The sequence below is a fragment of the Hyperolius riggenbachi genome, chromosome 10 (genome assembly GCF_040937935.1).
Source record: "Hyperolius riggenbachi isolate aHypRig1 chromosome 10, aHypRig1.pri, whole genome shotgun sequence".
Classification (NCBI taxonomy): Eukaryota; Metazoa; Chordata; class Amphibia; order Anura; family Hyperoliidae; genus Hyperolius; species Hyperolius riggenbachi.
Genome location: NC_090655.1, coordinates 56,928,918 through 56,954,091, shown reverse-complemented (window position 1 = coordinate 56,954,091; position 25,174 = coordinate 56,928,918). Strand labels below are relative to the sequence as shown.

The window sequence follows — 25,174 nt, the reverse complement described above, 5'->3', positions numbered from 1 at the left end:
ATGCTCACCAGATTCACACCACCTCAGCTTATCAGGTGGATCTTAAGCCAAATGCTGGAACAGCCTGGCTGGGCAACACGAAACACGGGTGACGTGGAGGAGGATGAATGTGTTTTACTGAACAATATTACCCTATGTGGAGCTTGTTTTTATTCCAGGTCTGGAGAGCGCAGCACTACGATTGAAATTTAATGTACAAAAAGAGGCTCCACATCGCGTAAAAGCGTACCCTCTTTATTATGAAAAATTGTAGCTAGAGCAAAAGTTAAAAATACCAAGCCAGCTAAACCCTCTCTGCAAACGTACAAACCGCTAATATAATGCAGGAGGGGATGTGGTGGATAATCTGCACTTGGCTAGTGGCCAAATACATGCCGCTAATGGGATTAGCCTGCCCACTTCTTACTGTGCAGCTACCCGCTGGCAAAATTACAGAGCTCCCACGTGATACAACCCGGCCGTGTCCGACCAGCGTCACGCGTACTGACGTCACTCAGTGGCTCTGCCCAATGTTTTGTTGGCTTGACAACTCCTCAGGGGCTATATAAATCCTACCTAATAGAGGCACAGGTGTATGCACCCACCTGCGTCCTTGTGCGCTACCACTGTTCTGCACAGGTTTAGGACTTAGCATGCATGCAGGGGGCACATGGGTGGCGTGAGCGGGGGCATGCGCATGACTGCGACACCTAGCAACCATTAATAAAAAAACGGGCTCAATGCCTAGTATACAGTAATTACATAGAGATAGATTTTATGCATTTACATTTTTCTAAAAAGCCCTACAGAGCTACAAAACACATGCCACAGTTTATTTATTAATTTATTTTACGCTTTTATGCAGAGCCTGAATCGGTCAGAAATTTTGCGACTGAGTGGCGGAAATTTTTCTTTGTTTAATTACAGGAATTATTGAACACATCCACAATGATTTCAACCTCTCTCTTTTTTTATTTTTTAATACCCGTAGCTTTTTCTCACAGCCATCTGGCTAGCCTCAAAAGCCGCGTTCTTTTTTAATTGGCATTAATATTGAAGCACGCGCCGTAAATAATTGACGACGAGGGCAGCTGGTCAATCTGTACGTTATGCGCCAGGTATTGTGCCTATGAAAAATTAATGAAAAGTTTAATTATAGCAGAATTTTCCACTGACCTTTTCAGATTCCCTTTATCGTAAATCTGAAGGCATGTCCAAGCCCATTACAGGTTGCTATTAATTAGCATCACGTTAGACAGGCAGTGATAAAGGCGGAAAAAAAAATAAAGTAGGTCATTGAAAGGGAAAAGGCAGGCTTAGAAGTTGCTTTGCAGCAGGAAAATGGCAGCGCTTCAAATACAGGCCGCACCCGAGTTGACAAGCTGCATAGATGTGCAGAGCCCAAAACACGGGCAAATACACAACTTGCATTCAACACAAATGCAGCGATTGGAGGACGTTCGCTTCCTAAACAGTTTAAGTGCTAGACTCTTCCACGACGATGACGCGTGCACACAGAAGAGACCTAACCACTAACTAATGATTAGAAACATAGTATAAATCTGGGGCTGCTAGCCATAAATGGTCTACACATTTTCTAAAGAACAGCAAAACATTGGCAGTGCTCCTATTTAGGCTGCAACTGAAATAAAACCAACAGAGGTGTGCAGCGCCCCCCAAGGACTTAAATACACACCTTGAATAAAAAATTAGATGCAAACTATGCATAAACTCTAATCTAGATGAATTGAATGCCAACTGATACACATGAATGCAGCTAGACACAAGTAGAACTTCATTTTTGGACAACAGGAGAAATGACAGTGCTTCCAAATGCAGGCTGCACCCGAGTTGAGCAGCTGCATAGATGTGCAGAGCCCAAAACATGGGCAGATTACACAACTTGCATTCAAAACGGATGCAGCGAATGTTAGCTTCCAAAACAGTTTGCTCACAGATTTTTCAGTATTAAACTTTCCCACAACGATGTCGTGATCTCTCGGAAGAAACCTAACACTAACTAATGATCAAAACATAGTGTAAACCTGGGGCTGCTAGCCACTAGCCTGCTGCTATCGAAGTTGCTTTGCCTATTGTTGTAAATGATTTTTTTTCCCTATTTTTTTTTCTCCGGCCTCTTTACAGCCAAAGCTCGTTTCAAGAACAATTTGGCAGGGACGGCGTATTTGCGTCTCCGTTGTTGGCAAACAGGATGCTTAGCTGGTAAATCAGCAGCTCTGTGGCAGCTAAACAAGGCCATTAATACAGTTGCTGCTCTGTGCATCTCTGCAAGCCGAATATAGTCTAGATTTATTTCGGGCGAAGGCAACATAAATCATCATACTAGCTCCAGCCCCGGAGTTTGAAAGCAGCCCAGGGGAACATTGAGATGAAAAGATATTTTTTTTTTCTGATGCGGTAAAAATTATTAGAGAAATATTATATTCGCCAAATAAATAGAAACCTTCTTGTGAAGGATTGTCACTTGCATGCTGATCGGAGACTTGTAGCAGCAGCACGGGTGCCTTTGGCACTGTAATGGTTATACATGTTCTGTGCTTTGCACACCTGCACTATGATTCTGATTGACTACCAGTGGCATAGGACAGCATTTATGTGGGCAGCACGGTGGCATAGTGTGTAGTGCTCTCGCCTTGCAGCGCTGGGTCCCCGGTTCGAATCCCAGCCAGGTCAACATCTGCAAGGAGTTTGTATGTTCTCTCCGTGTCTGCGTGGGTTTCCTCCGGGCACTCCGATTGGCTCCCACATGCCCAAAAACATACAGATAAGTTAATTGGCTTCTCCCTAAATTGGCCCTTGACTGCGATACATACACTACACAATAAATACATAGACATTCGACTAGGGTAGGGACTAGATTGTGAGCCTCTCTGCGGGACAGTTAGTGACAAGGCAATATACTCTGTACAGCGCTGCGTAATATGTTGGCGATATATAAAAACGTAACCACTTAAGACCGGGCTATTTTTTGCTTATCTGTGCTGCGTGGGCTCTCCAGCCCACAGCACAGATCAGCAATGAGGCAGGGCGATTAGACTCCCCCCCCCCCCCTTTTTTTTTCCCCACTAGGGGGATGACCTGCTTGGGGGATCTGATCGCCGTCGGTCTGTGTGGCCGAGCGGGGGGGGGGGGGGGGGGGAGGGGCTCCTCAAAGCCCCCCTCCGCAACGATTTTCCACCTCCCTCTCCTTCCCTCCCTCCCCTCCTCACTATGGGCGGTACAGGACGGTGATCCGTCCTGCGCCGCCTCTGATAGGCTTCAGCCTATCAGATGCCTGCGATCCCCAGCCAATCAGAGGCCAGGGATCGCCGATCTCCTTTACGCCGTGCAACGTAAACACCGGGGATTTCTTCCCCGCGTGTTTACATTTAGACTGCGAGCCGCGATCGGAGGCTCACAGGCTGTCCACGGAGACATCCTCCGTGAATTGACATGCAAAGTTTCCATGTAAAACCACTTACGACCTGCCGCCGCCTATCGACGTTAGGCGGTCGTTAAGTGGTTAAATAAAATAAATAAGGACCACAGGAGGGCCCAGAGCTGTAAGGGGACCCCAACTACTACTTCACTCCCTCAAGTGTTTCTGTGGCTACACTTGTTATGAGTGTGAAGGTTATGATGAACACACTTGTTTTATGACCCTTGCAAGATGGGCTCTGAGGGTCACTAGGGGTAGGTAAGTGAAAGGGTGTGAACATTAAAGGGGTCCCATCAGAATTGTGCTGGAGCCCCGTGATTTGTAGCCACGCCCCTGACTGTGTTCCTAGGGAAGGAGGGAGGGGATGGGACATGTGTACGTTTACAGTGTGTGGCTAACTTGAAGTGGGCGTGGGTAAAATGAGACATGGTGAGTAAAGTTGGGGATTACACTGGCATGAAAATCGTTCCTTTTATCGGAGCCGTACTGAGCGGATCTACCACCGACATACGAATGCATCTTATGCAAGGCAATAGGATCAGTTCATTTGGAATGGATCCGTTTGTTCACTTTCGATGAGTGGAACTAAAGGCTGTGCAGCATGTGACAGACAATTCTGGACACAGAGACAGATCATTGACGCAACCATTGCAGATGGAATCAATGGGAGCATATGAGAATGGACAATGTCTTCTCTCACTAGGCTATTTGCTGCATACTCTCCAGCACTCTCCTCTAATCTCACCTGTCTTCTTTCACCTTCTACCTTCAGATCCACCGCCACTCATGTCTACTGCGGGGACCAGTGCAGCTATACAGATTGAAGCCCTGGAAGAAGCATTTTGGGGCTCCCAATTGGATTGAAACAGACCAATAGGAATCCTCTCTCCCCAGGGAGGATTTTATTTTATTTAACAAGGGGTGAACCAATGAGAATCCTCCCTGAGAATGCAATCCAATGGGTAGCCCCATATGCTTCTGTTGGTGCTCTGATCTGTATGGCAAAGCTTGTCCACCGCAGTGGACCCAAGTCAAGGTGGCAGTGGACCCTCTCTATGGGTGGCAGCAGTAGCGGACCAGTTGTACAATGGTGCCTTATGTGAATGAGTCAATGGAAGCAAAGATGGACCACAACGTATCGTTCAGGTTGTAACTGCTGTCTGAATTCCTAGTGTGAAAATTGATGTCACATCCTGTCTAGATGACACCAAGGACTTTGAGACCCTATGGTGAGCTGTTACAGAAGAATGTGAGTGCCAGAATAAATTACAATAAAGATAACCCTGCACTGTGAAGAAAAAAATAATTTAAAAAAAAATCAAAATTTGTACCTCATTTCCTGTCTGGACAGGAGGTTTACAATACTATAAACAAAAATGGCACAATAAAGCCCAGGAGACCCTACCTTGTACTAAGCCATCCAGGCAGATCCCAATATACATATCGACTAAAACTAAACAGGAGACCTTAAAGAGAAGGTAGGAGAGGCTATCAAAGCCAATTTACATACTCTTCTATCACACACCTGAAGAAGTGGTACAGTAAGTGCCACGAAACATGGCATTTACCAAATAAAATTCATAAAGTTATTGGTTTTGTAGGTTTTTTTTTTGGTGAACAGTGAGATATATTTATTATCTCTTATCTTACTAATATTATACATGCAAAAGTTTGGATGTTTGTTACTCGATTACGCAACAATGACCGAATGGATTTGAATGAAATTTGGCACACATAGTACATTACATAAAATAACATATACTGTAGGATACTTTTTATCCCCATAACCAAAACGTGGCCGGAGACAAATACAAATTTTACTAGGAAATTGTAAACTGCAGCCATTCTTACACTGTTAATAGCTGGGTTCTCAAAACTTTGCACAGTTGGTCACCGGGTGACTGGGATTAATATTCAGAAAAGTGGGTGTAGCCTACAAAAGCCAATCAAAATGTACCTATTGATTTTTAAAGTGAATGTTTAATTGCTGCCATTCTTGCACTGTTAATTGCACAAGCCTCAAACCTGCTACAGTTGGTCATTGGCTGACTGGGGTTCAAATTCAAAAAAGGGGGTGGAGCCACAAACAGCCAATCAGATTTGTTTTATTTCAATGCAACTTGGTCATTGAGTAATTGTGTGTATGGGTTTAAAAAAAGTGGGCGGAGCCAACACCAGTCAAATACATACCCGGGCAACGCCGGGCCATCAACTAGTATATATGTATATATATATATATATATTATATAATATATACAGTATGTTTATATGTTAGACCGATGGACCAAATAGAGTTACATCCAACATACGTGGCCTTACAAATGTAATGAATACTTTGCCATGTAATGCTCCTTACCTAAAGCTAGCAGTATCTCTAGCTTATTCACTGACATTTACATTTGGGTATATTATTGAAGCCCACCAGCGGCACTTGTCTGACATTCTGTTCACGGCGTATTTATCTACGCAACCTATTCCTATACCTCTCTTACAAGGAAAGCCATGTACAGCTCATTGTTTACATGCAGTCCTGGCTGATATGTAGCCTTCTCTTACAGGAATGCGATACAGAGGTGGCTTCCCAACGCTGATTTAATTAGGATGCTTCTTGTGCTACATTAGCTGCATTCGCAATGCTAATGCATCTATTTTCCATGTTGAAAACTCTCGGGCTAATTACCATTACAGTGCCTGAATGTTAATGAGCCTGTGCCTTATTCATGGTGAAAATTGCTGGGCTGAGATTGTCATCTCCTGTGAAAGGGAACTGTGACATCCAGAGAGGAGTCAGCAGATGGATTCCATTATATTCAGCGCTCCGCTACTTCTTCAGAGGCGAGCGCCACTTGCTAGGAGTTCAGACGTGTTGTCAAAACTAATAACAAACTTCAACATCTCTTCCATAAAAGAAAAATGTTTTTCTTTTCTTGATTCTCAACTCCAGGCACAGGTCTAAATATATCATCTGCCAGCTTTGCAATTAGGCTTCTCAAATAATATATCTGAGTTGAGAAAAGGGAGACCGAGAGCCCAATATAGTGTAGTATGTTGTATAAATAGAGAAAAATGTTAAAAGTAAGTTTTATACTTACAAACCTGGGTTGCTCTAAGGCAACCACTGTATACGCAGGTGGGGAGATTAGGCCTGACCCCACTCAGGACTAAGATGTCGCTCTCTGTAGATAGGAAAAGAGGGTATATCACCCTTCCACCAAGGGTGGACAACTTAATATGCAAGGATACAGAGGCGCCAGTAGGATAAAACAAGATAAAAGGTTTAAAACGGTTTAGGTGGCGGTGGTGGACCGTCCACACACAAACAGACAAAAATCGCTGTTGATTGTAGAAAAAAATCACAATTTATTCACATACTCCTACATAAAAGTGCAACGCGTTTCACGGGCAAACATCCCGCTTCATCAGGCAATAAACGAACGGAGTATCTCACAGCTCCGAGTATATTGATAGCTTGGCACCTTGGCAGAGGTGCCAAGCTATCAATATACTCGGAGCTGTGAGATACTCCGTTCGTTTATTGCCTGATGAAGCGGGATGTTTGCCCGTGAAACGCGTTGCACTTTTATGTAGGAGTATGTGAATAAATTGTGATTTTTTTCTACAATCAACAGCGATTTTTGTCTGTTTGTGTGTGGACGGTCCACCACCGCCACCTAAACCGTTTTAAACCTTTTATCTTGTTTTATCCTACTGGCGCCTCTGTATCCTTGCATAATATATCTGAGTTAGTTAGGACAGACAACTTTTTTCTGCCTTTTATAAGGGGGGAGTGGCTCCAGGAAGGAGTGTAGCCTGTTTGGCTACAATGTGCCTGCTGACTGTGATGTAGAGGGTCAAGGTTGACCCTCATGATGCAGTATGGGGGTGAATTTTTAACTTTAACTTCCGGTAAAGTTTGCAGTTGTCCGCAATCGCGAACCCCGGAAGTTCGCCGGGAACTGTTCACCGTTCGGGCCATTTCTAATCACCTGTAAAACATGGGGGAGGCAGTGTGATGGCTTGGGTGTGCATGGCTACCAGTGGTGCTGGAACACTTGTGTTTATTGATGATGTGACACAGGACAGAAGCAGCCAAATGAATTCTGAGGTGTTCAGAGACATACTGTCTGCTCAAATCTAGCTAAATGCAGCCAGTCAAATTGATTAGATTCATGAAACAGATGGACAATGACCCAAAATACACAACTAAATCAACCGAGGAGTTTATTAAAGAAAATAAGTGGAAGTTTATTTAATGGCCAAGTCACTCAGCTGACCTTAACCCAAATGAGCATGCATTTCACTTGATGAAGACTAAACTTCAGACAGAAAGGCCCACAAACAAAACCGCAACTCAAAGCTACTGTAGTAAAGGCCTGACTGAGCATTAAAAAAAGGGGAAACCCAGCATCTGATGATGCCCATGAGTTCCAGACTCCAGGCTGTCATTGTCAGCAGAGGGTTTTCAACCAAGTATTAGAAATGAACATTTTATTATTTTATTTCCGGTTATATGTCTAATTACTTTTGAGCCCCTGAAATGAAGGTATTGTGTTAAAAAAAGGAGGTGGGCACAAAGCATGTTGTGCATCCACAGAGTCTGGCGACTGGGCAGTGGTGTAGCTAAGAGGCTGTGGGCCCCAGTGCAAATTTTACATTGGGGACCCCCAAGCACTCTGTACATAACAATTTATACGGCACACCAAAACCTGTCGAGGGCAAACACAGTCTCAGAGGTGTAAGAAGGGGATGGGGAACAGTGTGTTAATTATCACTACTATTAAGTGGCAGTGGCTGGATGGTGAGGGGCTCTGCCTCTGACACAGAAGGCCGTGGTTCGAATCTCGGCTCTGCCTGTTCTGTAAGCCAGCACCTATTCAGTAGGAGACCTTAGGCAAGTCTCCCTAACACTGCTACTGCCTATAGAGGGCTGCAGCTCTGGCGCTTTGAGTTTGCCAGGAGAAAAGCGCGATATAAATGTTATTTGTCTTGTCTTGTCTATTAAAATGACGTTTGACGGCCCACCTGGGACATTGGCTGGAACATATTTGTGCCTGGGGCAAAGGACCTTAATTATGGGACATTTCCCAAGTAAACTGTCTGGTCACTGTAGATATGACGCTTCCTTTTGACTCTGGGTAACCACACCATGTGTCTAACACTGACGTATGTTGAGTTACAAATACTGCCATTCAACTGAATTAAATTGCATCCAAAGGGCACGTAATTCACCCATCTGTCTGAGAGGAAGCCTAAGAGAGGAAGCCAGTGTGCAGGCAGCTAGCAGTTGCTGTGGGAGGGATGAGTTGGACCTGCAGGTGGTTTCCTTTTTATTATATTAAAACAATGTCATTTTTATTTTTAACGCAACTTTGTGTACACAAGTCCTATATACTAATTAACAACGAAGTATGATTAGTCCTGTGTGCTCATCAAAGCATTGAGCTGTGTCTGCTGGATTAATAAACATGCAGCTTCTCAATAGGTAGAATTCATGCGAGCCAGGCCTACGGTGGTACATAGTCACAGCTCTGCCAGCAATGTCGGTCTGCTCATTAGCTTGTCTGGCCTCTGTATCGCTTATATGCTGATATTATCAAAGCCTATCTGTCTGCCTCTGATCTTGCTTCCATTGCTTCTTACATCCCTGACTATCTAAATGTTACCTCCTCCTCCTCATCTGCTCATTAGTTTAGCTTCAGTTTTAGAAATAACAGAGATTGCCTTTTTTACATTTTCTGAATCTGATTCCCTGTCTGGCACTACAATTAACACTGATAACACACCAGTAACCCCATCTCCTTGTGTTTCTAGCTTGCAACTAAAACTAGACTCTACTCTCTCGTCCAAAACCTGTAACCACGGTTTCTCACTTAAAGGGGAACTGAGGTGACGTGACATGATGAGATGGACATGTGTATGTATAGTGTCAAGCACACAAATAACTAGTCTGTGTTCCTTTTTTTCTTTCTCTGCCTAAAAGAGTTAAACATCAGGTATGCAATAGAGATGTCGCAAACCCCCGATTTTAGGTTCGCGAACCCTGTTCGCGAACCTCCGCGAAAGGTTCGGTTCGCGAAAAAGTTCGCGAACCGCAATAGACTTCAATGGGGAGGCGAACTTTGAAAATTTTTAAAAATTCTACCGGCTGGAAAAATGATAGAAAATATGTTTCAAGACCTCTAATACCTGGAGGCACACCTGATTGAGTGAAATACACATCACTGCTGGAGGACCCACCCTCCCTCCTCCAAGCAAGGTCCTTATACCATTTGACTCAGTTGTTTGCCTACACTAATTAGTTATGGGACAGCTGCTACACACTCTGCTAGGGAGTTTTTAATTAGCCCCTTGTGGGTCTCCTCTCTCCTCCCTCCTCCCTTCTACCGGAGGGAGGAGGGTCTCATCTGCCAGGGAATTATCCTATTTCAAAAACCAGTATACATCATACCATGGCTGGGAATCAAACCCAGATCTCGCTGTGTGGTGGGCAAGCACACTAACCACGGTACCACTACAGTAGTAACTGAAGCTGGCCTAAAATTTACCATTTATGCTCAATGCAATAGAAACATTAGGTTGCTTAAAGGGAACCTTAAATGAGTGATATGGATGTTTCCTGTAAACAATACCAGTTGCCTGGCAGTCCAGCTGATCTTTGTGACTGCAATAGTGGCTGAATCACACCCTGAAACAAGCATGCAGCTAATCCAGTCGATTCAGGCAACTGGTATTATTTTAAAAGGATAAATCCATATCCTTCTCCGTTTAGGTTCCCTTTAAGGATTTGTAGCATAAAAGCCAACTCACATTGGCTGGGATTTGAACCTGGGTCTCACTGTGTGGTGGGCAAGCACACTAACCACTGTACCACTACAGTAGTAACTGAAGCTGGCCTAAAATTTACCATTTATGCTCAATACAAGAGAAAAAGTAGACAAGACAAATAACATTTATATCACACTTTTCTCCTGACGGACTCAAAGCACCAGAGCTGCAGCCACTAGGGCATGCTCTATAGGCAGTAGCAGTGTTAGGAAGACTTGCCTAAGGTCTCCTACTGAATAGGTGCTGGTTTACTGAACAGACAGAGCTGAGATTCGAAATTTTAGGCCAGCTTCAGTTACTACTGTAGTGGTACAGTGGTTAGTGTGCTTGCCCACCACACAGTGAGACCCAGGTTCAAATCCGAGCCAATGTGAGTTGGCTTTTATGCTACAAATCCTTAAAGGGAACCTAAACGGAGAAGGATATGGATTTTTCCTTTTAAAATAATACCAGTTGCCTGAATCACCTGATGATCCCGTCTCTAATACTTTTAGCCACAGCCCCTGAACAAGCATGCAGATCAGGTGCTCTGACTGAGTCAGACTGGATTAGCTGCATGCTTGTTTCAGGGTGTGATTCAGCCACTATTGCAGTCACAAAGATCAGCTGGACTGCCAGGCAACTGGTATTGTTTACAGGAAACATCCATATCACTCTCAGTTAAGGTTCCCTTTAAGCAACCTAATGTTTCTATTGCATTGAGCATAAATGGTAAATTTTAGGCCAGCTTCAGTTACTACTGTAGTGGTACAGTGGTTAGTGTGCTTGCCCACCACACAGTGAGATTTGGGTTTGATTCCCAGCCATGGTATGATGTATACTGGTTTTTGAAATAGGATAATTCCCTGGCAGATGAGACCCTCCTCACTCCGGTAGGAGGGAGGGGAGAAGGGGAGGAGGGAGGAGGCTAATTAAAATCTCTGTAGCAGCTGTCCCATAACTAATTAGTGTAGGCAGACAACTGAGTCAAATGGTATAAGGACCTTGCTTGAAGGAGGGAGGGTGGGCAGGCCTACAGCAGTGAGACCAGTGTGTTTGGAAATAATGTGTCTGCTGACAGTGATATGGAGGGTCAAAGTTTTGCTCAATAGAGCATTATGGGGCGAATCAAACTTCCGCAAAAGTTTGCCTGATGCAGGCGAACGCGAACCCCCAAAGTTCGCCTGGAACCGTTCGCGACATCTCTAGTATGCAAGTGACTGTTTCTATCCGGGTCAGGACTGGGTCAGACTATAGCATAACCCTCACTGATAAGTAATTACAGCCATAAAACACTTTCCTGTCACTAAATGGCTTCGTGGAGCAGTAAAGAGTAAGGGTCAGTAATTCATAGGTTTGAGTTCTGGCATACTTCAATGAAGATGAAATTGAGCAGAATCAATGAAACAGTAAAAACTAAATTTAAATATAAGGTAAAACTGTGGGTTATTTAAAAAAAAGTATTTTTTTAGGAGAAGGAGGGGAAGATAAGGTACAGTTGTTTTTCTCATTAGTTTATTTTCACCTCGGATGTTCTTTAAAATAGAAGGTATTTGCAGCAAATCAGCCTTAAAGACAGCGGCGACTCCAGCTTCAGATATTTGGGAGGCTCAAAGGGGGCACAAGGGCTGGCAGGCGGGGCTCACGGGGGTGAATTTGCGGTGCATGAAGCAAAAAAATGGGCGTGGTCATGACATCATGTGGATGGGGCTAACTGTAATGTAGTTGTACCAGCTAACGTAGTTACATAACACAATATGAAGTAAATGCACATAATGACAGACAGCATCTCCCCAGTAAATGCACGTAATGACAGTCTTTCACCAGTAAATGCACGTAATGAGAGACAGCATTTCCCCAGTAAATGCACATAATGAGAGACAGCGTTTCACCAGTAAATGCACATAATGAGAGACAGCGTTTCACCAGTAAATGCACGTAATTAGAGACAGCGTTTCACCAGTTAATGCACATAATGACAGACAGCGTTTCCCCAGTAAATGCATGTAATGAGACACAGCGTTTCACCAGTAAATGCATGTAATGAGAGATAGCGTTTCGCCAGTAAACGCACATAAGAGACAGCTTTTCACCAGTAAATGCACGTAATGACAGACTTTCTCCAGTAAATGCATGTAATGAGAAACAACGTTTCAAGAGTAAATGCACGTAATGAGAGACAGCGTTTCACCAGTAAATGCACGTAATGAGAGACAGCGTTTCAACAGTAAATGCACATAAGAGACAGCTTTTCACCAGTAAATGCATGTAATGACAGACAGCCTTTCACCAGTAAATGCATGTAATGAGACAGCGTTTCACCAGTTAATGCACATAATGACAGACAGCCAGTGTCCCCAGTATAGGTAGCCAGGTGTATAGATGTCCCCAGTATATGTAGCCAGGTGTATAGCTGTCCCCAGTATATGTAGCCAGGTGTATAGCTGTCCCCAGTATATGTAGTCAGGCTTGCGGTGGTGGGCTTGGGGCCCCAGGGCACCTCAGGCCTGGCTGGTGGTGGGCTGGAGCCCTCAGGCCTGGCTGGTGGTAGTGGGCTGGTGGCCCCAGGGCAGCTCAGGCCTGGCTGGTGGTGGGATGGGCGGAAGGCCTCAGGCTCAGGCCTGGCTGGTGGTGGTGGGCTGGGGGTCCCAGGGCAGCTCAGGCCTGGCTGGTGGTGGTGGGCTGGGTGGAAGGCCTAAGGCTCAGGCCTGGCTGGTGGTGAGCTGGGGTCCCCAGGGCAGCTCAGGCCTGGCTGGTGGTGGGCTGAAGGCCTCAGGCCTGGCTGGTGGTGGTGGGATGGGGGCCCCCCAGGGCTGCTGGTGCCAGGCTGCCAGCATCACGTTAAAAAAAAAATCACTCAAGTTGGCAGTTGGCTTGGCTGCCCAGTGCCGCCCACCTCGAGTCCTTCAGGCTCCTCCTGTTGCAGTCCTCGGATGTTTGTGCGTGTGCCGTGCTGGCTGGGCTGGCTGGCAATCACTAGTGAGCACTGACGCAGTCTGGTCTGGTGGTGGTGTCCGGCTGCAGAGTCCACCACACTGTAACAGTGAGCAGTGCTGCTGGCCTGGCTGCTTAACGGCCATCAGAGTGGCAAGTGGAAGCCTCTCTGAAGATAGATGGGCGGCAGGCGCCGGGCCAGGCGAGGCAAGCGCACTGCATGCTGCGTGCGGTGCATGTCACGTGACGGACGTCTTCATGTGACACAAATTTAAAGGCAGCCAGGAACGTTCCTTGCGGACCACTCTGCGTGGCTGCGCCTCTGGCAGGGCGGGGTTATTTGGTGACTCTGATCTGAGTGACAGGCAGCCAGGCCAGCCCTCTTCCAGTCCTCCTCCTTCTTTTCCTTTGAACTTGCGTCGACCCGCAAGCTTTAGGGGGGACTGATTAGGGGACAGCTGGGGCTGAAGCCTGGGTAAGCCCCAGCATGGCGCCGCCACTGTTTAAAGAGGACCTGAACTTACAACTTCCTCTCTGCTCTAAAAGATAAGCAACAGTATAATAACCTGTAAAGGAAAACATTCCTTTGTTACAGCTGATACAAACCCTGCCATAAATCTGCAGTGTGTCTACTTCCTGCTTTTGTGGAAGCAGACATCGGGTTAACATCTTGTGTTTACAAATTAGATGCTCTGCCCAGGGCCAGGCAGGGGGGATTAGACAGGCTCTTCTCTCTAAATACATACAGGGTGCATTTTTCTCTGTTTTCCTTCTGTCCTATGCAAGAGTTTAGGTCCACTTTAACCCTCCTGGCGGTCTATTAAAAACCACAGCAATAGAAGAAAAAGACTGGGTCTCCACCTGGATAAATGCAATTGTAGCACTATTTTATTGCACCATAGTGACAAAACAACAGTTGTTTTGTCACTATGGTGCAATAAAATAGTGCTACAATTGCATTTATCCAGGTGGAGACCCAGTCTTTTTCTTCTATTGCTGTGGATTGTTGCACCTTGAAGGATCCGGGTGTGGACTGGTGGACTCCCTGGCTTCACATATTATTGCAGTTGAGCTTCTAGGACTGCTTGTTTTTTCCTTGGTCTATTAAAAACCGCCAGGGGGCAGCGCTGCCGTTTTTTTTAAATTTTTTTTTTAAATCATGTAGCGAGCCTAGGCGATCAGGAAATCAAGAACGGGATTTCCTGGAGGGCTTCCCCCGTCGCCATGGCGACGGGGCGGGATGACGTCACCGACGTCATGAATGTCGTGACCTCTAAGGGAGACCTGATCCACCCCTTAGCGCTGCCTGGCGCTGATAGGCCAGGCAGTGCAGGGGTCTAGGGGGGGGGTTCTGCGGGGGCGCGGATAGCGGCGAATCGGCGCGGGGCGGCGGCGATCGGTGTGCTGACGCAGCTAGCAAAGTGCTAGCTGCGTTCAGCAAAAAAAATTATGCAGATCGATGAGAAAACCTCCTGCGCGGCTTACCGCCAGGAAGGTTAACGTGAGCTTCTAACACACTCCTTTCGCCATTTCTGGTGCCTCCACTGGTGCCTCCACTGAGTGCCGTGCATGCAGGGTCAGTTCAAGGCACAATGGGGCCCTGAGGCAAAATGAATCTGGGCCCCCCTCCTCGGCAGCAAATTCTCCCCTTCAACTTTACTGTCCTCCCCGGGGCCCCTGCACTGTTTTTGTCAGCATAGCAGCTCACTTGTCTGAATTCTGAAAGATTTTTCTGCATTTCCGAACATGCGGTTAAAACGTGCAGAATATGCATAAAGTGCGGTAAAACATGAGGTATTTCAGTGGTAAGCTTGCAGTAAATAAATTATAGTAGTCTTTTTAATTGTTTTCCATAAGCTAGGATAGTCTTTGGAAGATGATTGAGGCCATTGTGTAATGACGTGACGGGTCATGGAGAAGAGGCAGCCAGGGGGGATGAAGACTGGGAGCACGGATGGAGCAGAGCACTGGGACAGGTGAGTTTCTATGCTGACAAAAGGAGAGGCCCCCCCCCGGGAGCACAAGTCAAGGAAGACCTGTGGAGGGGAGCCCAGCATTACTCAGTGGCACTGGGGCACCTGCCCCGTTTGCCTCTATGATAGTGCTGGCCCTGCGTACATGGCACGCCTTCATTGATACAATTGTGTGATAGGCCCAGTGCACACCAAAAGCGCTAGCAGATCTGCAAAACGCTAGTGGTTTTTGGAGCGGATTTCAGAGTGAATCTAGGCATGTTTAGAGTCGTTTTCTAAACATACCTAGCGGTTTTAGGTGCGTCTTTGTGTAGCAGATTACACATATTGTTACAGTAAAAGCTGTTACTGAACAGCTTTTGTAACAAAAACACCTGGCAAACCGCTCTGATGTAGCGTTTTTCAGAGCGGTTTGCGTTTCTCCTATACTTTACATTGAGGCAGAAAAGCTTCTGCAAAGGAGGCACGTTTGCGGTTTGCTACAAACCTCAAACCGCCGGTGTGCACAAGCCCATTGAAATACATTAGCCAAGTGGATTTACAGGCGGATGCGGCCGGCGGATCGCTTCCAAAACCGCTCGGTGTGCACTGGGCTTTAAGCTTGGAACTTAGTGATTATTGTAATCTGCTAATGACGATTACGCAAATCTTTTTGTAATCTTTCGCAATTACCGTACGCCATACGTATTTACGATTTGAGCATTCATTTGAACATTCAATTGCCTCAATGTTAAGTATCAGGGCTGGTGCACACCAGAGCGGTTCTGGAGCGTTTTTTAAAACGCTTGCAGGGGGAAAACCGCTTGGCTAATGAAAGTGAATGGGATGGTGCACACCAGGGTGGTTTGTTTTTTCCACAAATGCAAACTCGGGGGCTGCAGCATTTTTTTAGATTTCTGAGGCGTTTCTGCCTCAATGTTAACGTTTAGGAAAGTGGAAAACCGCTCTGAAAAATGCTAGATCAGAGCGGTTTTCCAGGCGTTTTTGTTACAGAACAGTAACAGCTGTACTGTAACAATATTGGTAATGTGCTACACAAAAACTCTCCAAAAAACGCTAGGCATGTTTAGAAAACATCTCTAAACATGCCTAGAATTGCTCTGAAATCTGCTTCAAAAACCTCTATCGTTTTTCCGATCTGCTAGAGGTTTTTGGTGTGCACAGGGCCTAAGAAAGTGGAAAACCGCTCTGAAAAACGCTAGATCAGAGTGGTTTTCCAAGTGTTTTTTGTTACAGAAGCTGTTCACAAAAACTACACAAAAATGCTCAAAAAAAAACCGCTAGGCATGTTTAGAAAATCTCTCTAAACATTCCAAGAATCACTCTGAAAAACTGCTTCAAAAACCACTAGCGTTTGCGGATCCGCTAGCGGTTTTTGGTGTGCACTGGCCCAAACCAAGCAGAGTTTATGGCTTATGGCTCTGATTTTTAACATGAAAAGTAGGAACATGCTTACAAAGCTATTGAATAAATACTTAGACATTTCTTGTACATTATAGTTCTACAACACATGCTTATTGATAGTTGTCCTTTAACTACCTGACTCCCCTTATATCTTGTGATTTCCTACTATCCCCTACTGTAATCTGGCATAGACAGAGCTCTCTCCCCTATTGTATCCTGTTAGACACACAGCTCTGTCTTATATACAGCTTATTTTCTCCTTACCACTTGTCAACTCCCCTTACATTGTAATCTGAAATGGCCAGACCTCTTTCTTCTATTGCATTTTGCTTATGTTCTATCTACTGGCTATCCCTGCTTGGGTCAGGAAAATATGGCGCACAGCTCTGGTCGGACCATTATGGCGCCGCCATTCAAATCAGTGGTAAACGATGTTTACCGTTTGCAAGGGTTACATTATGGCGCACATCCAGATCCAGTAAATTATGGCGCAGGTCAAACAATATTTGTTTTATGGATATGTAGCAACCTTAACCCCCCCCCCCATATGTCCCCCAGTGTACATCCTCTGCCCCGGCCTGGAGTGTAATGCTACAACAATCCTACACAAGCAGATCTTACGAGCAGCTGGTGGATGTATCTGCACACTGCCACTGGAGACTTTCTGATCCACCAATCACACGGGGGGCGCTGCCCCAGAACCACCAAATACCGCTACTCATTTCTCTGCTCTATCTGCTAATTGGACGCGATGGTCTCGGAGGTGGGAGCATTGGGTCCAATTAGCAGGCGGAGCAGAGAACTGAGTAGCGGTGATTGGCGATTCTGGAGCAGCGCCCCCCGCGTGATTGGTGGATGAGAAAGTCTCCAGCGGCAGTGTGCACATACATCCACCAGCTGCTTGTAAGATCTGCTTGTGTAGGATTGTTGTAGCATTACACTCCAGGCCGGGGCAGAGGGGGGCGCTGTTACATGAAGCCACTGGGGGACAAAATTGGACATGTGAGGGGGGCGGGGAGGCAGAAGACAGTAAACGGGGGACACAGCAGGACATGAGGGGCGGGGGTCAGCCCAACGATAAATAACGTTTTAAAGTTACTACATATCCTTAAAACTATAAATATTGTTTTAAAAGTTTTATTGGCGGCACTGTGCACCATCTGCATAAACTGTAGACACTTATTTTCAGTAATATCACTTTAATTGTACACCATTACAAAAGATGTTTGGATAAAAATGACTGTAGTAATAGTAATAATGACTGTGGCTGTTTGCCAAGATCATTGGGTATTCCATGCAACCATTATACTTTCAATAATATCTCCTCACCTTTCTTTACCATGTGCACTTCAGCTGATATTTTCTCACATGTTGCCATAGCGATCTTATGAAAAGGAAATTGCATTCTTGCACTGTACTCCTATCACATACTGTAATGTCATAGCTCTGTAGACTGAATAAAAACAAGTTGTTGCTTCATAATCGGCCTTTAATCAAAGGAAACACACACAGTGACATTCTCAATGAGAACTTTGCTGTGACTGTGCAGGAGGCTGTTACATGTGGTGGAAAAGATAACCAGCAACCTACAGAATGGCACTGGGAATCAGAGGGCTGAAGTTACATTACCTCTCCTGATTCACCCACCATCACCCACACAGACAGACTAGCACAGCAGCTAGGATGGGGGTTTATACTACATTTGGGTGACAAACACAGCAGCAAGTAGGAAGGAGTTAGGCTCGGTCCACACTAGGTACGTTTTTAAGGCCGGATCAAAACCGGAGCCCCGGATACCAGTGTTTTAGATAGCAGCTGTCTTCACCCATAAAAAAAACGGATTCGTCTGCATTTGCAGGGACCCGTTTTCAAAACCTGAAGGGAAGTTCCGGATCTGCTGCACTTTCACGCAACGGATCTGGATCCGGATACACGGAGGAGTAGTGGCAGGCAATAGAAAAATGGATCCCTCTCTACACAGGTAGATTTGGACACAGAAACGGATCCGTTTCTGTGTCACAGCCTGTGGGGGGAGAGGGGGCTGCCATGCTGGAGGGGTATAGCAGGCAGGACGGGGGTGGCAGCAATCAGCGGGGAGGGGGGACAGCCCCCCTCCCTTACCTTGGTCCCCCGACCCCGCTAAGCCCTCCAGCTACAGTGGTGTGAAAAACTATTTGCCCCCTTCCTGATTTCTTATTCTTTTGCATGTTTGTCACACTTAAATGTTTCTGCTCATCAAAAACCGTTAACTATTAGTCAAAGATAACATAATTGAACACAAAATGCAGTTGTAAATGATGGTTTTTATTATTTAGTGAGAAAAAAAACTCCAAATCTACATGGCCCTGTGTGAAAAAGTGATTGCCCCCCTTGTTAAAAAATAACTTAACTGTGGTTTATCACACCTGAGTTCAATTTCTGTAGTCACCCCCAGGCCTGATTACTGCCACACCTGTCTCAATCAAGAAATCACTTAAATAGGAGCTATCTGACACAGAGATGTAGACCAAAAGCACCTTAAAAACTAGACATTATGCCAAGATCCAAAGAAATTCAGGAACAGATGAGAACAAAGTACTGTAATTGAGATCTATCAGTCTGGTAAAGGTTATAAAGCCATTTCTAAAGCTTTGGGACTCCAGCAAACCACAGTGAGAGCCATTATCCACAAATGGCAAACACATGGAACAGCGATGAACCTTCCCAGGAGTGGCCGGCCGACCAAAATTACCCCAAGAGCGCAGAGAAAACTCATCCGAGAGGCCACAAAAGACCCCAGGACAACATCTAAAGAACTGCAGGCCTCACTTGCCTCAATTAAGGTCAGTGTTCACGACTCCACCATAAGAAAGAGACTGGGCAAAAACGGCCTGCATGGAAGATATCCAAGGCGCAAAACCACTTTTAAGCAAAAAGAACATTAAGGCTCGTCTCAATTTTGCTAAAAAATACATCTCAATGATTGCCAAGACTTTTGGGAAAATACCTTGTGGACCGACGAGACAAAAGTTGAACTTTTTGGAAGGTGCGTGTCCCGTTACATCTGGCGTAGAAGTAACACAGCATTTCAGCAGAAGAACATCATACTAACAGTAAAATATGGTGGTGGTAGTGTGATGGTCTGGGGTTGTTTTGCTGCTTCAGGACCTGGAAGGCATGCTGTGATAGATGGAACCATGAATTCTACTGTCTGACAAAAAATCCTGAAGGAGAATGTCCGGCCATCTGTTCGTCAACTCAAGCTGAAGTGATCTTGGGTGCTGCAGCAGGACAATGACCCAAAACACACCAGCAAATTCACCTCTGAATGGCTGAAGAAAAACAAAATGAAGACTTTGGAGAGGCCTAGTCAAAGTCCTGACCTGAATCCTATTGAGATGTTGTGGCATGACCTTAAAAAGGCGGTTCATGCTAGAAAACCCTCAAATAAAGCTGAATTACAACAATTCTGCAAAGATGAGTGGGCCAAAATTCCTCCAGAGCGCTGTAAAAGACTTGTTGCAAGTTATCGCAAATGCTTGATTGCAGTTATTGCTGCTAAGGGTGGCCCAACCAGTTGTTAGGTTCAGGGGGCACTTTCTTTTTCACACAGGGCCATGTAGGTTTTGAGGTTTTTTTCTCACTAAATAATAAAAAACATCATTTAAAACTGCATTTTGTGTTCAATTATGTTATCTTTGACTAATAGTTAATGGTTTTTGATGAGCAGAAACATGTAAGTGTGACAAACATGCAAAAGAATAAGAAATCAGGAAGAGGCCAAGAGGGCAAATAGTTTTTCACACCACTGTACATGCTGCAAAACTTGTTAAAATGTATAGCAGCGGCGAGCTAACCTTCTCCTCCTACTTCCTCCGCTCGCCGCATCATGCCTGCAATGCTGCTCCCCGAAGTATAAAGGGCGGATTTGCAGGCAGTGACGCGGAGGAAGTGGAGAGAAGGTAAGCTCGCCGCCGCTATACATTGTAACAAGTTTTGCGGCATGTAGCTGGAGGGGTAGCGGGGCGAGGGACCCAGATGAGGGGGGGGGGAGATGACATCCCCCCTGACTGCTGCCACCTCAGTCCTGCCTGCTATACCCCTCCAGCATGGTGGCTGCCTCTCCCCCCACGGCTGGGCATACGTTTCCACGGATTGGAAACGTATACTACTAAAATGAATTTATGGAAAAATGGAGGGAGAAAAAAAAAAGTTTAGAAAAACGGATCCGTTTTTAAAACGGATCGGATCCTGAACGGACCAGTGTGGACCTAGCCTTATACTTGTACTGACACAGCAGATAGGAAAGCATAGCTCCCAACTGTCCCTCTTTTGGAGGGACAGTCCCTCTTTGGGATCTCAATCCCGTTGTCCCTCTTTCTTCCTCATTTCTCCATCTTCCAGGGCTCATGTATAGATCTTTGCAAATATATGTATTTTTCTACTGAAAAAGGGGGTTTAATTAACTCTAAACTTTATTCCCATCCTTTAAGTTGATATATTTCTTATTTTCAAATGTTAATATGAAGGATAATAAACTAGGATGACATCTTTATGGTATGTGTGACTATGGGTGTGATTGGGGGTGTGGCTTAAGTGTCCCTCGTTCTCATCTCAAAAAGTGGGGAGGTATGAAGAAAGGGAATTGTACAAGACGGGGACTGACAACGCAACCGGGGGATGGGTTTATACTACACAATTGGACTGACACAGCATCTGGGGAACGGAATTTACCACACAGGGGGACTGAGACTGGAACTGGGGAATGGGATTATATGGCACAGGGGGCACTATTATCTAATCTGGTAATCTGGCATCTAATAAAAGGTGTTTTTTTTCCTTTTTTATGAAATTATGCATAAATACCATATATACTCGAATACAAGGTGACCTCGTGTATAAGTCGACTCCAATAGTTGACCCTCTTAAGCTGGAATTTTTTATTGACTCAAGTATAAGTCTACCCAGCAAAGTTAATGGCCGCACTTGTGGCCCAGGAAGAATTAACATTTTAATTTGGGGACCAGGAGGGGTTAATGATTGCACTGCATACAGTATTGCAGCCATTAACCCCTCCTGTCCCTTAAGTGCAGCCAATAACTCCTCCAGGCCCCCAAGTGCTGCAATTATTCACTCCCCTTCCTGCAGCCCAGTATTTCTCCCCGTCTCTTTCCTTTGTAATTGTTGCAGCCAGGACTTTCAGACCTGTGCTTTCTTGGCATTTTCATTTCCACTGGGTAGATTGCTGCAAATGGGAATGTCACTATTAGTACACACATTACTCAGTGTGCTCAGTGTTGCTGTGGCTCGTGAATAATTCGACCCCTATACTTTTATTTAGTGAGTCAGACCTAAATTTCTAGACTTATACTTGAGTATATACAGTAATTTGTAAAAAGCATACAGTACCTGCTTGCATGAATGTACATATTTTCATTTCCTCCTCAGGAATCTCAGCTGCCTGTCCACTTCCTCTCATCCCCACTCAGTGTGAAGACACGATGCACTGTTATTCAGTAGTGAGGCATGAGAGAGGAATCATTCCATGTTTTGGGCTGCAAGTCTCACAATAGAGAATACCCCCAGTTTAGTGAGTTTAGTGAATTTGATGTGGTTTTTGCTGTCAGCACCCTCTTGAGACCGACATGCTCTCACCAGAGCTAATCCCAGTAATGCTTTGTATGCTTATGCCAGGCTGCCCGCAGATCCGTCAAGGCTGAGAAGTCAGAGACATCGTCTCATATTAAACAGCTTGATACAACAGCAATATCGATCCGCATCCTTTTCATTCCTTTCCGAAGCCGCAGTATGTGGAGATACAAAGCTTGCAGTCAGAGGAACAGGATTACCTGCGGAGACATTGAGGCCAGATTTACACTTGCAATGTGCATTTGCAGTGTGATGCCCCGCCCCCTCCATGTCACACTGCAACGCACAAAATTACAAACATATAATCCTGCAACAGAGTGCACAGACAGGGTCATATGCATAGCGCCACCTCTCCTTTCCTTCACGTTCCTTTGCCCCTTTCCCCAGGAACATGCTCCCTGTTGGACAGGAAGTACATCACTGGGATTCCCGGATTTCCCTATGTTATTCATGTCATTCCGCGTATGTGCGCCGCACCACCGCCGCCAACATTATTAAAGTGTATGCATCACTCATTGACTTAAATTACTCCCCGTGGCGCTCCTGGATAGTGCTAATGAAGCATGAACTATTTCCCGCAGGGCAACCGCTTTGCGGTGTTGGTTTTTGACCCTGCATAGTTTGGCATGCGAAAGCAAATGCATTTTTGCATGAGCGTTGCCTCATGAATAGCCAATAAGGCCAAATTTGCAAAGCCAGATAAGACAGGTGTTCACTTGGTGTTTAATGCACACATTCAATTCTTTGTGTAAGCTTAAATTACTTCCGTCACCATAGAAGGCGGCCGGTAACGCACTGTTGATTTTGTAGCAGATCAAGCACTTAAGGCGCAATGCAATGTGGTAAGTGTGCTAGACCCCATTACCTTGTATTGACACTGCATTACCCTGTGATAAAACGGTAACACAACGCAGGTTTACAAAGCAAGTGTAAAAGGGACCTTACAGTGATTGTATACACATATACAGTACTACATTTATATAGTAGGACGTCATACTTTCAGCTAAACTTCTTCTTCCTGTCTGTCTGTGTTTAGAGTGTTTGGACACTTCAGTCTCCTCTCAGAATGGCAGCTGGTAAAAGTGGACTACAAATCTGTATTTGGCCGGCGGTGCATGGAGAACGATTTTGAAAGCTGGCATCTGCATAATCAGGTAATAATACTACAGAGTAACCTTTTTCATAACTAATACATCTTTGCAGATACTTTCATAAAAGAGAAAGCCCACCTTTGCTAAGAAACAAGCAATTCCTTCAGTTCCAATTTCTATATTCTGAAAGTTTAGTAGAACATATTATTTCAAGTTGCTAAATTTGTGTAAATGAATTCAGATGCTGCACACTGCTCAGAACAAAATCTGTCAAGAGTGGGAGGGTCACAGCTACTGCTAGTAACTCAGTTTGGGCAGGTGTGGAAAACAGGCTACACAACTTATTGCTAGTAACGATTAGTAATATAGGGAGGAGAAAGGTTCTGGGCTGTCTATATTGAAAACTAGTGAGCACAGATTCCAAACTAGAAAATCAATGCTATTTAGGATTGTCAATTTTGTAAATTCGTAGCTGGTTACAGCAGTATGGTCATTGTTAATGATATTAATTTGCAAAAATCTTTGTGCAACACAGATGCATTCATAAAGCAAAGTTCTGCTCTCAAAGGGAAAAAACGGAGGGAAAGGCAGGATCATCTAATGGTCATGTGACTGTAGTTCCTTGGATGTTAACATCTGTCTTCCTTAGTTGGGGTCTTTATGAGATGGTGTGGAGCCATTTGGTGATTATGAAAATGCACATATGTGTCACACTTGCGCCTGTATAGTTTGGACACCTTGGAGCAGCGCTTTAGAAGTCTAGTTTGATCAGCAAGTCAGGGCTGGTGATTGACATGTTGGTGACAGATAATGGAGAGAGCAGCCAAATCAAAAGAAGATGTTATTGTGTTAGGATAATGAGCAGTTGCTAGGTTGGCATAAGAAAGGAGGGTAGAGCGAGTAAGCAGTGCAGGGAGACTGAGTGGGCCGGGAGATCTAGATTGTGGATATTCCTGCATGGGTGAGTGTAAGCCTGTGTGGTCAGACAAGATTAAAAAAAAAAGTGAATTTGTGAAAGTTGAGGTCACAAAGTGGAAATGAGGAATTTTTGAAAGTGAATTGGAAGCAGCCTGAGTACAGGCCAAGTCGAGTCACCTTGGAGGCTACAAGGTTTTGTGATCTGGATAGGATGGCTATATGGGCACATAAATGGCAGATGAAATTCAATGTTGAAAAATGTAAAGTCATGCATTTTGGTCGTACCAATGGCCTAGCACCATACAAAATAAACGGGATACAGATGGGGACATCAAACTTGGAGAAGGACTTAGGAGTACTCATCGACAACAAGTTAAATAATCGTATTCAATGCCAAGCCGCTGAAGCTAAAGCTAATAAAATTGTGGGTAGTATTGAAAGGGAAATAAAAACTTGAGATGCTAGCATAATATTGCCCTTGTTTTACTCTCTAGTATAGCTGCATCTGGAATATGGAATTCAGTTCTGGGCACCACATTACAGAAAAGATATTGCAGTTTTAGAGCAGGTGCAGAGACGAGCAACAAAACTGATACGTGGTATGGAAGGTCTCACTTACCAAGAAAGGTTAGATAAACTGGACTTATTTAGTCGAGAAAAGACACCTTAGAGGGGATCTAATTAATTACTAGGTAATGCCCAGTGGTGTTGATCCATGGATTTTATCTGATTACCATCTGCATAAATGTTGTAGAGTATGAGTGCTCATCTGGGTAATATATCACTGGCAGTAGAAAACCAGATGAGCAGAGAAAGTAAAAGTAGATGAGATTGAGCTTTGTATTGAGGCCTAAGTATGTTTTGAGATCAAAGAGAATAATATTGCCGGAGACAGGATTTAATGGAAGGCTAAAAGAAGTGTAGAGAGCAGGTGAGGTGAGCTGTAGATGGATGTGTCAGGGTTAACCGAACACATATTGATAAACTGCTTGTAGACAAAGGAA

At 44.9% G+C, this 25,174-nt stretch overlaps 1 protein-coding gene across 1 annotated transcript in view; it reads left to right on the top strand.

Annotated features, from left to right (window-relative positions):
* Positions 1-25,174, top strand: part of LOC137534197 (VPS10 domain-containing receptor SorCS3-like) — an 872,207-nt gene that overhangs the window by 696,635 nt on the left and 150,398 nt on the right. Inside the window, exon 15 of the mRNA XM_068255595.1 lies at positions 23,198-23,315. Within this exon, the coding sequence (XP_068111696.1) occupies positions 23,198-23,315 (118 nt within the window). The remainder of the gene's footprint in view (positions 1-23,197; positions 23,316-25,174) is intronic.